This window comes from Pantherophis guttatus, chromosome 1, assembly GCF_059756535.1.
Source record: "Pantherophis guttatus breed Tessera chromosome 1, ASM5975653v1, whole genome shotgun sequence".
Taxonomy (NCBI): domain Eukaryota; kingdom Metazoa; phylum Chordata; class Lepidosauria; order Squamata; family Colubridae; genus Pantherophis; species Pantherophis guttatus.
Genome location: NC_142063.1, coordinates 169554880 through 169567219, shown reverse-complemented (window position 1 = coordinate 169567219; position 12340 = coordinate 169554880). Strand labels below are relative to the sequence as shown.

At 37.4% G+C, this 12340-nt stretch overlaps 1 protein-coding gene across 4 annotated transcripts in view; it reads right to left on the bottom strand.

Moving 5' to 3' along the window:
• KIAA2012 (KIAA2012 ortholog) overlaps positions 1–12340 on the bottom strand; it is an 88104-nt gene that overhangs the window by 52935 nt on the left and 22829 nt on the right. For all 4 annotated transcript variants that reach the window (XM_034430988.3, XM_034430991.3, XM_034430992.3 and 1 more), the window contains 5 exons: positions 10314–10503; positions 9078–9208; positions 7924–8074; positions 5909–6157; positions 5043–5174 (listed from right to left, as the gene is read on the bottom strand). In XM_034430988.3, coding sequence (XP_034286879.2) covers positions 5043–5174; positions 5909–6157; positions 7924–8074; positions 9078–9208; positions 10314–10503 — 853 coding nt within the window. The remainder of the gene's footprint in view (positions 1–5042; positions 5175–5908; positions 6158–7923; positions 8075–9077; positions 9209–10313; positions 10504–12340) is intronic.

The window sequence follows — 12340 nt, the reverse complement described above, 5'->3', positions numbered from 1 at the left end:
TGGCAATAATCTGCCCTTTTTTTTCTTCTCCCAAACTTATATCTATATATTATTACAACAAATCAAAACCACCTTCCGCTTTAAAACTATACAATAAATCCTACTTTAACATTTAATGCCAAGGGGTGAGGGTCTTAACTAGTCTTGCTGGCTGATGTAATCTTCCCAGGTGCCATGTGATGAGTTTCTGTCCTCGATGGGTCCCATTGTGTTAGTTTCTGTTGCTATTGTGTTGCAGATTATGGCCCATTAACAAAGGTGTGGTGGGGGGAGGCAGGAAGCTGCTTGTCTTTTAAAACATGTTTCTCCATTTCTCATCCAGGAAAATATAATATTCTGCCTTTTTAATATTTCCTAAAATATTTCATTCTTCCAGGAAAGGGGTGGGTGCTAACTTCCTACAATACTTATTACCGATCCCTGATCAAACAGCCAAGTTGTACTATTTTCTCTTATACATTGTTTTAGCTTTATTAATCCTTAACTTGACATTAAGATGTTATTGTAGGACCTGATATCTATCCATGTCTTCTTCCTCCCACTCTAATTTTTTTAAAGGTTCCAAAGTACTCTTATTACTGTTTTCACCAAGTGAAAACCTTTTGTCTGAAACATGATTATTTATCTTGTAAGCCCAGTAATAGTCCATTATCTAAGGGGTTTTTTTTGCTCTTGACTTAATATTTATATTTTATCCCTGGATTTCTATTTTGTTTTCCAAAATTGCCATCTTGAGTTGTATTTGCTTCACCTTTCCACTCAGTTATCCTGCAAATTATTCAGATTTGTTTTTCACATCTTCTTCCATCTTTTCTTTCCTCTCTTTTAAATGTTGCATTCACAAAAGCAGTTACTGATGCTGCTATTCTAGCTGTAACATTCTTTCCCAGTTCCTCAATGATCCTTTCTAATATCTCAAGTGTAATCCTTTTTCTGTCATTTCTATGTTTTACTACTGTTCTAGTAATAGCCATTTCAACAGACAAAGAAGAAATAAAAGTAAAAGAAGAGCTGATTTTTTATCCCACCCCTTTGTTTTTTCTGGATCATTAAGTCTTTAGTTCCATTTAACATTTTGTAGTTCTGCCCTCAGATGGTCTTAAGCAACTTTCCTTTATCTTTTCTTTTGCAGAGCTAACCAATCATTTCCAATTATTCCATACAAAACTCTCCCATGGAAATATAGATTACTTATTTGTTTCAAAAAATTTTTAAAGTCAATAATTTTAAATTCAACAATCTCCTTAGTTGATTATAAAATTTCTTTGTTTAAACCTTTGGCAACAATTTGCCCTTAATCGTTTTTAAATCCTTTAAATTGGTTCATCCTTAATCTGGGGAGAAGGATCACTCACTGGGTGGCTTGATTGCTCTGCTCCTCTGAAGATCTCTTTGACTTTAAGATAATTGTCTTCCAAATTTATTTAAAAAGTTGCGGGGGGGATGGTTGTTTGCAAAACCAATGTCTTTATGCAGGCTGTGAGCTTGCTATCTCTTCCATGGCTGCTGTTGTTCAGACTCGCAGAATGCCTGCAAAACCTCTTTAGATCTTGTAGGTCTTCTTATGAGGAACAGACCTTTGGAGCAAAGTGGGCAACCTCCTGGACTTTCCTTGTCCGGAGAAGCACCATTGGCTTTCTTTGCCATATTGTCTCTGCTGTTTGTGGAGGCACAGACCATTTCTCCCCTACCCGGAATCTGCTTTGCAATTTAATTCTATAGAGAATCTCTATCTTCAGCTCACAGCCACCAAGGATCAGAGAAATTGGTCTCTGATTAACTTACAGCATTGCATAATACCAAAAAGGAATAAGCTTCATTTGTGGAGCTCATATCTTAGAGAATAGAGGATGAATATGACTCTATTATTCTATCATTTTTGTTTTTACTACTACTACTAATAATAATTTGTACACTCTTTTTCTTCTAGCCCAGGATATTATTTTGCCTTTTTGTCTTATAAAGTGCCAGTAGAGATGGCCCTGCATCTCAGAACATTTTGCATAATAGAAGACCCAAACAACTGTCTGTTCTAATCACAAACTCCAAAGAGCAGGTTGCTAATGCCTACAGGTGGCTGGCTGTAGGACCCTGGCAAAATCCATCAGAAAAGCACAGAAGGGCTATGCCTCTAACTAATATGTCTCACTGCTTGGAAGATCCTTGATTTAGTTTTGAGCAAGGCAAAGCATTACTGAATATAGTTTCAGTGAAAACTTTTGTATTACAGAGAAGCTGTATCTCTCCATTGGGGTTCTTAATCATACTTTTTTACTCTTTCAAGTGTCTAGTTTATTTGAGTGTAGTCTTCTGTTTTGTATATCGTTCAAAGGCACAGAAGCCCAATTATAAAAATAGCAGCAACCCTCTTCATCTCACTGCTTTCAGAGCTCACTGATGTTCACTGGAAACTCACAAACTTCAGTGTGATTCTATAAAGGATTGCAGCTTTAGAATCAAAAGTTTGAGCCAGAGTGAGCCTCTACAATAATATTGTAGAGATATTATATCTCTACAATTAGAGGCCTACAACTCCCTTTCAGGCCATTTCCATGCTAGCTCAGTAAGATGTACTATATCCCGAGGAGATTACAAAGGCCTTGACAACTGGGTTAATGCATTATTTATTTGATGTTTGAATGGTGTCAGTGAATATTGGAACACAATTTAGTAGTATCGGAAAAACACAATCACTGGAAAAGAGTAATGAAACTAGTTTTAGAAAAATGAAAAGTAGGAGAAACAGCATTAATAAGAATAATGCAGAGAGTGCATTGTTGTCATTCTAGTGAGCCAGACATGACAATACAGAGAAAAAGAAGCACCAGGTTAGATTGGTTCTTGTGCTTGTGATGAGAATAGCCATCATTTATTTGTATGGTTTATTTGCCTATTAACAAGAGTGTTGCTAGTTGCACAGTAGTCTCTATTACAAAAAGAATATATCCTTCATCTGCAGAAAATCCTGCAATGTGTATCACTGGAACCAGATCCTGGTTCTTGTCTTGTTATTGTATTCTGATAAGGTAATGCTCTCATATTGGACAGGTGGTGTTCCCTGTGTATATTGGAGAGACCAATGAGTATTGTACTCTAATTGCACATGGACTGATAATGTGGAGGTCATTATCAACATGGAGTATATGGTAGTAAGTGGTTGGAAGTGGCAATCCCATGAAGACTGGGATGTTATGCTATCTTTAAAGTGGTATTGTGTTGCTGTTTTCTTTGCTGGTGTGTGTGTGTGTGTGTGTATACGTGTGCACACATAGAATCCCCAGCTATGTGATCCAGACATTATACTGGTGTTAATGGTTATCTGAATCAATCAGTCAAATGCAAAAAAATGAGGCAATGAACAGCATGCACAATATCCATATTCTGGACATATGATGTAGACAGATGGTCTAGAAAAAACAGATAGCTTGGCAAAGCTGAGAGAAATAGAAGAATGGGAAGACCAGGGATAACACAGATGGATGAGATCAAGGAGATTATAGAATGAAATTGCTGCTGATGGTTACTAAGGATAGGCTGAGATGGAAAGCATTTCTCTGTACAAATGAAACTGTTTGAATAGCTCCTATCTAACTAGCAAACCATCACTGTTAACAGAATCACAGGAATGCTCTGTTAATTTTGTACAGGTGCTAATATATGTGCATATTTATTGGAAAAGAGTGGGGAACATAAAAAATGAAACACATTTTAAAAAAATAAGATTCTTTTTTTCCCCTTTGCACACCAACAACCTCAATCAAATTCTGAAAATTACATCAAAGTACTTCTGAAAAGCTTGGCTGGCTGACACAGAATATCACCACCTGACCAGGATAAAAATAAGCTGCCTTCTCCTTTAGAAAAATCAAAATAATGCAGGCAATGGTATTCCTTGTGACACTTTATTGAAGTGAAAGTTTGAAGAAACAGGATAGAAAAAATATTGACACTTTTGAATTCTGGTGTTGGAGAAGACCCCTGGGAATAATATAGACAGCCAAGGAAACAAACAAGAGGAGCATTGAACAAATCAACTTAAGAGTTCTCACTCAGTGTACAAATGACCAGGCTCCAATTACCCAACTTCAAACACATGCGAAGACCTGTCTCTCTGGAGAAGGTTCTAGTCAGGGGTGGGTTCTACTTACCTTTACTACCAGTTCGCAACGGGATCTTGCGTGTGTGCTTGCTTTGCTCACACATGTGCCTTGCTTCTGCGCATGTGCAGAAACTTCTGCGCATGTGCAGAAACTTCTGCGCATGTGCAGATTGCTAATAGCAACATCCGGGGCGGTGGGCAGGGCCTCCAGCCGGTTTTACTACCGGTTTTTGCGAACCAGTCTGAACCAGGGGCAACCCACCACTGGTTCTAGTGCTGGCAAAGGTGGAAGAAAAGGGAAGAGGACAAGCAATAACAAGGTTGATAGACTCAATTACAGTGGCAATGGAGAAAATCTCTCAGTATGGTTGCTAAGAGTCAACATTGAGCCATGGTGGCACAATGGTTAGAATGCAGTATTGCAGGCTAAATCTATCCACAGCCAGGAGTTTGATCCTGACCAGCTGAAGATTGACTGAACCTTCCATCCTTCCAAGTCGGTAAAACGAGGATCCAGATTGTTGGGGGCAATATGCGACTCTGTAAACCACTTAGAGAGGGCTATAAAGCAGTGTGAAGTGGTATATAAGTCTAAGTGCTATTGCTATTGATTTGATAGAATGTTATCAACCAATCAATGCTTCTGTAGAGATTTACTATAAAGAAAAGAAAATATTGCTTGTAGTGAGCAAATAGCAAAAGTACAATGATAAAAAAAGTACCCCTTTGGAGGAGGGATGATGCCTCTTCCCTATCTTGGCTCTACCCTCTCATTAAGTAATAATTTACATAAAGGAACACACACATTAGCAGTTTTGTTAATACCAAAAGTAATATTGTCTGAAGAAGATCTATTAATCTGGCTACACTCTTTATTCCTGCTGTCTGACATTTAAATTATATGAGCAAATCTATTCTTTTTAAAGCAAACTTTTCTCCTTACCTTCTTCATCTGTAGCTAGTTCAAATTCCCTGGGATTATCTGTAGTTTGAACAGATCTCAAAAGTGATGGACAGATCATTTCTCCATTAGGACTGGTCAGAAGGATATTGAGCGATGTGCTTTTATGGCTTTCTTGAAATTAAGGGGTTGAGACAAAGAGGAATAATATTATATCAATGGAAATAAATTCTCTGGACTAAAAGAAAATCTCAGATTTAACCAGTATTGGAAATTAGCAACATTTAAAATCCTAAATATTTCTCTGTAGTTTACTGTTTCTTCTAAACAAACCCTTACAGGTAGTGGTTGACTTACAACCATGATTTCTAACAAGGCAGTTAAATGAGTTGCACCCAATTCTCACCTTTTTTTTTTTGCCATGGTTGTTACACAATTCACTGCAGTTGTTAAATGAATCATGCAGTTATTAAGTGAATCCTGTTTCCCCCATTGACTTTGTCTGAAGCTGCCTGGGAAAGTTGCAAATGATGATCATATGACCCCGGCATATCATAAATATGCCAGTGACCAAGCCCTCAAATTTTAATCATGTGACTGTGTGGATGCTGTGATGGTCATATGTGCGAGGACTGGTTATAAGTCATTCTTTTCAACGCTGTTGTAACTTCAAACGGTCACTAAACAAATGGTTATAAGTCAAAAACTATCTGTATTTTAGTGGTTATATTCATGACTATCTGCAGTCTTCATATCTGCAAATTTGCGAGTTTGGCATATAATTTAAGAAAACTCAGCTATTTATAATCTTTAGAAAATTGAACCATTGAAGAAAACCTGTTTAAAATTGAGCAACTCTAATTAATGGCCATTTAAGCTCATGCTATTGTTAACTAAATTTATCTTACCTATTTGTTCTGTGTTGTCAGTTCCAATGAACACTTCTCTCTTTCTTTTCTTCCCATCATTCAGTGCAAACTTGCCTGGATTTATTAGGGGTAGATAAAAAGTATCTTGGGAAGCCCTTAGAAGGCCATCATTGATAGTTTGCCTCTGCTTGTTTCTACGTTTGGTGTCTGAAACTAGATCATTTGGCAAAAGGGCCAATGGCTTATCAATGACATCAGTCTCAGATTTGACTTCTTTAGAACAAGTCCCTGCAAAGTAAGAGAACAAATCCTAACAGCTGCTGATCCACAATCAAAATATGAACATAGCAGTGGTGGGTTTCAAAATTTTTTACTACCAGTTCTGTGGGTGTGGCTTGGTGGACATGACTTGGTGGGCATGACAGGGGAAGGATACTGTAAAATCTCCATTCCCGCCCCATTCCAGGGGAAGGATACTGCAAAATCCCCATTTCCTCTGGATCAGCTGGGACTCAGGAGGCAGAGAATAGATGGGGGCGGGGCCAGTCGGAGGTGGCATTTACTGGTTCTCAGAACTACTCAAAATTTCTGCTACCGGTTCTCCAGAACTGGTCAGAACCTGCTGAAACCCACCGCTGGAACATAGCCAAATTAAAACGAACATGTTAAAAGTTTAGAGTTAATGTATAATCACATATAATGCAATTATCTATATATCTACTCAGAAATAAACTGAATTCAGGTAAATATGTATGTAACTATGGCCTTGATAGCTACCTTGCAGAAAGTATGGAAACTTTAGAATTATATAATGCTGACAATGAAAAACTCAATGCACTCTGTTTTAGTTCATTTCTGCAATTGTTTAGCATTATTGTAGTAATGCATAAGCTGAAAGGAGGCCTGAAAGTAAACTTGTAGTAAAATGGAAATGGTCATCCATTTTGCACAATATTGACTAAATAATTGTGAAATTGATATTTATCTCCAAAGAAATGTGCAAATCCTTATACAAAAAGAGTAAGAGTTAAATTAGTGTAACAGTACACCATATATATTTCTGAGCTTGCAAGGTTAATCTAGATAAGAGAACTTGGCTTGAACACTGTGCATATCCTTGGAGTAAATCTGGACTTTAATTGTGTTTGAAATATGCTACTCCAAATATGAGTTTACATATATTGTGTGCCTGTAAAATTAAGAGAAAGGGAATGTAATAGATCTGGACAAAGGTAAACTGATATTGTGGAACTGAGTTGACAAATGCAGACATGGAAATAAAGATTCAGGTTTAACTATGAACGAAGGATTGAAACTGTATATCAGAAGCTATGAATGGGAGATTATAGGTTGTTGTAGAGACACACTTTCCTTTATACTTTTGATGTATGATGTATGAAAATAGAAATTCATAGGTTGTGGTAGTTCCATGTTATAATCCAGTAAATTATGATAATGAAAAAATTTGGGATAATTTTGGGAATTGTACAAGAGTTTAAATAAATTTAAGCTAAAGGAAGAAATGATTAGGTCATGAATATCTATGCTCGTGAAACCACTTTGATGGCTAGAAGTGAGGAAAATTTTAAAAACTATCTTGCTGAAGAGGCTGGGCTGCTGCTCAATAGTAAAGAAAACAAGCCAGTTAAGATTATGTCAACAGGCAATGCCAATCCAGAAAATCAAGGAAATTCTTGGGAAAGGGAGATTAAGATTGTTTTCTTTAAGATACATGAAAGAGAGCAAGTAGTGATGAGGACCCACAAGGTAAAAATAGAGAGACCCACAAGACAAAGCTAGAGAAAGAATATGTGTTTGGAGTTTGGCAAGTATTCTGCTGGTGGGAGCAGCACCCTTTGAAATGAGCTGACAGACAACTTTTGATGTATGCATCGTGTTTCAACAGAGAAGGGAACAGCCACCTAAACCAAGCCTATCCAGAGGTAGCTATTTTAAGCAGACATCAAGTTATCAAACCCATTCTGGAAGTTTGGTTTTGCTGACTCTCTACCTGTAATGAGCAAGTCCCCTTCATCTGAAGGGTGTGGCTGTACCTCTTGAGCTTTTTGCTTTAGCTGGAGACTCCGACTGAACCAGCAGTGGAAGGATCATAAGTTCTTTTGAAAGCTCACTGGGTTTTATTTTTTCCCTTTGAACGCTGGGTGAGCTTTCAGTTATTTGAGGTAACTTGCAAAATTCTGGCACCTGGAGAAAAACAGAGCTTCAAAGCACTTTTTAATATAGCGAATGCCACAGATCTTAAGACAGTTTTTGCACAACAAATTGTTCCAAATGACAGAAAACACATCAAAATCATGTGCCTAAAAATGCACACTTACCCTGCTATGGACAGATTTTATAAAAGGGGTGTGTGTATGTGTATCATTTTTCCCAGCCTGATCCCTCTTGATATTGGGCATTGCTCCCATAGTTCAACTAGCATGGCCAATATAGCCTGGGGATTAGAAGAATTGAAGTCCAATTCCCTTGGAGGGTACCCAGTGGGGAAGGCTGTGTTAAGCTTTTCACCATGCTATTTAGGAGACTTTCTGTTATATATATGCAACATGAAAAAAAGTATACAGGACACAGTGCAATAAACCGTTAAACAGGCTTAATTCCCTTTGATTTTAATGAGACACACAGTCTGATCTGTTCAGTGGAGTTCCCTCCAATTAAAATTGAATTGCAGCCTCAGGGACACTGAATTACATCGTATTGTACCCCAGAGTACAATTTCTCCTTATTGGGATATACTTTCGGAATGATTAATTGTTGGACGTACTATTGCATTTCAGTTGATCTGTGATACAATGTTAGAATAGGAGGCCATGCAGAATGCTGAAAACTAGATCACTAGCATATTTATTAAATTGGTAGCCTCTCCTCCAGTCCTAGACTTATTAATTCATTGATTTAATATTTTCTTAACTTTGGAACAATTGTCTCCTTATCATTTTTCATGCAGGAGACCTATAGAGGCATACTTGAAATCTCCTATGTAAACCAGTCTTGCCTCAGACTTGTCTTGAGCAGAATAGTAATCTCCAGTTTATTCCATATACATATGTGCGTTTTTCCAGAATTAATCCTTTTTTAAAGCTAACAAATTCTAAATATTTGAACTATTTTTATGGTTCTTAAGCATTCAGACTCATCCTTCACCCCTCAAAATAGTAGGATTTGGCAGATGGGCAAAAGAACTGACCAGCTTCCTGTGTTTCTTTGTGTTTTCATCTTGCTCTTTACTACCTCCTAGATTAATCAGGGGAAACACTTCTGTGTCTTCAGAGAGTCCTCTTCCTCTGCTAGCAGTGCTCTTCAGATGATTTTGGTTAACTATGAAACAAACAGGAAAACAGAGAACCAAAATTGCCTTCCTTCTCTCTAGCCATGGTTAATTCTCATCAAAATCTATGCAGAAAACTGTTACAGCTGAATTGAAGATTGAATCAGTGTTCACTCTGTGATAGGCTGTAGATATTACATTGGAAATGGAGCCTACATGACAAAATGCTCCTTTACAACTTTACATGCAAAAAATAGCAGTCTTTTCCCTGATATTCTCCCCACCATCATCTTTTGGGGGTATAAAACTCTCAGGTGGATACTATCTACAAATTATTATGTTAAATACAAATTATTATGTTCCAGTTGTGGCTTGATCATTTCAGCAAGGATTAAGCTATTTCTTTGTAAGGAAGCTCTCAGATTACAAAAGGCAGCTATGTTGGGCAATGTAATGTCTGAAATAGTATTATATTACGGTAGAATATGGTTTCCAACCAATCATTATACCAGCTGGCAAAAACCAATTTCCAATTCTTTGTATCTTTCTCTTTTCCAAAAGTTGCAGTATTTGCTTCTGATATAAAAGAAGCTATTTACCGGAAAGCAAGTGTAATATAGCAGAGTGTAGCCCCATGGTGATATTTGTTGGTTTTTGTACTTACCGGTAATTCAAAAAATTCCAGCAGAGGGAGGTATAATGACTATGTTTGCATACCATGCTAACTCTCTGTTACCTGGCTGTGCTTTACTCAATTAGCTCATTGTTCTCAATCCACATAATATTATGAACCTTTATTTGTTTGCTCATTAAATAGTTCTTCTTTCCTCCAGTACAAATCTAGGTCTTCCTGATTCTAGTCCAATTTCTGGACCACTACATTATGCAGACTCGATTTTTACCAGACAGTAACTACAACGTAGTTGGCATTTCGGTTTGTGGTTCAATGTGTCATGTACACAAATATACAAATACAACCATTCCTGCAACATCATTAATTCCTGCATTTATTCCTACATTCTGGAATACTGAATATCTTTATTTGAATGGCAGAAACACTGGGCCATTAATGGTTCTCAACTACCCACTGCCTCTACAAATAAAAATATAGTGGTGGCTTTTAATTTGGCTCATAAATTTGCAGCATTTTCTTACCACTGTATGTGATCTTTTTTCCAGGAAAGAAGCCACCATAGAAATTCACATGGGATTGCTCACACCAAAATTCAGAGGTGTCAATTCGTGTATTTCCCAATAATGGAAAATTTACTGATTGGTTTGGCATTTCACAGTTATGTGGCTCCTTCTTGGTCTTTCCACCTTGGTGACGTTCTACCCCTCTGTCCTAAAAGAAGGTAAACAAGACCACTTGAAAGGCTGCATTTAAAAACCAGTAAAGAGAAAAAAACCAACTGTTCTATTCATAAGAAAATAAAGAGTCCTTTTGCATTAGCAGTTTGTAACATCATTTAACCACCACTATGGGAAGACAAAGCTGCAGTGATATACAGTAGCACCACAACAATGGCTGGATGCGCCATAAATTGCTAGCCTGTCCAGATGAAAGACATTTCTGTCCTATCACTTTCTTCTCACAATGGTCAACCAGATACCAACAAAAAGCTCACAACACAATATTAAGTTCATAGCATTATGTTGGTTGTGTTGCTCTGCAACTATTATCGAGAGGAATACTGTCTCTAATACTGGTAAAATAATGAAGCAGTCATTAAGTAGCAGTAGCCTCAACTTCCATTAAGCAGCCACTGACGTATCCTCCACGGATCTGTCTAATTCCCTTTGAAAACTCTCACGTTGGTAGTTAATATTGTGTAAAGCAAAATTTCCTTTTATCTATCTTCATTAAATGAACCCCAGCACTTCTATTTGATGCCAGCAGAGAACAATTCACTAGCTAAATAAAGCTCTCCCTATAGTAACGTTCTAATAACTTCTGTATATCCCTCCCTGCAAACTGCTAAATGTAAGCAGCCTGGTAACTTATAAAGCTATTGCACTGTATATAATCATTCAAATTGCCATGAGTTCAAGTCCCAGTAAAGGATTTGCGCCTCACAGAATAACATCTGGCCACTCACATCTGACAATCTGATGACTGATCTGATGATCAATAAGGTGAAACCAGCAATGCCATGCCTCCTGGTGGCCAAAAGAGATAAAAATGAACTAAAGGCTGTAGAACCTACCTTTCTCTTTGATATCAAGATAACAAAGGGACCCTCATTTAACTTTCCAAATTGCCATTTAAAGGTAAAATGCTTGCCTTTATTTCAGAAGAATACAATATCAGGAGAAAAGGAAAACAAAAGGGCAAATGATATTCTTTTCCTCTTTATAAAAGAGGAGGAAATTTAGCAGTTATACTATTCTCATTGCTTCAGCAGTAGTTATAGTTTAAAGGTTTTATTTGGTTTATATGGGGAGTGCAGTGAATTATCCATATATTTGAAAGCTTCCTACTCCTGAACAATCGTATTTGGGTAGGCCTCACTTTTATAATTTACTTAAGGGTATTATCTCTGTATGTATGAAACACAATAGGGAGGGAGGGAGAGGGAGAGAGGGAGACAGACAGCATTTTGTTTTGAATCTCTCTATTTTTCCCTAACATGCAGATATTCCTACACATTAAAAAAAAGGAAGACATAGGATGGCCAACATCTTATAAAAACTGAGAAGGAGAGAAGCACATAAGAGTTCGCTACCAAGCAAGTGCTAATGATAGAAATAACTATAACACAATAGTAGTAGTAGTAGTAGTAGTAAAATTATTGCAGCTTCTTCCTATAATACTCTTTGTGATTGCAGTAAATTGTATGTAAAACATAATATAACCTTAAAATAAAGGTGGGAGGGAAAGGCTGCAATTCATCTCCAACTTTCCTATGTTCCCTCTCTCCCATCCCATTACATCATCACACCCTCACCTGTTCTAGGATATACTCCTTTCCAGTCAGCTATTAGACAGAGGCCTAATTAAAGTAAAGGAGCTTTTTAACTGCTGCCCCTCTTTTTTGGAACAGTCTCCCCCCATTTTTTAAAGCCTCACTAAAGTGGGCCCTAGAAAAGCCACAATTTCATTTTCAGCAGGCCTTGGCAACAGGCACGTTATGAGGCTTCCCTGCTGAGGTCTGATGCTCTGTTTTGAACTGAGTCTGTTT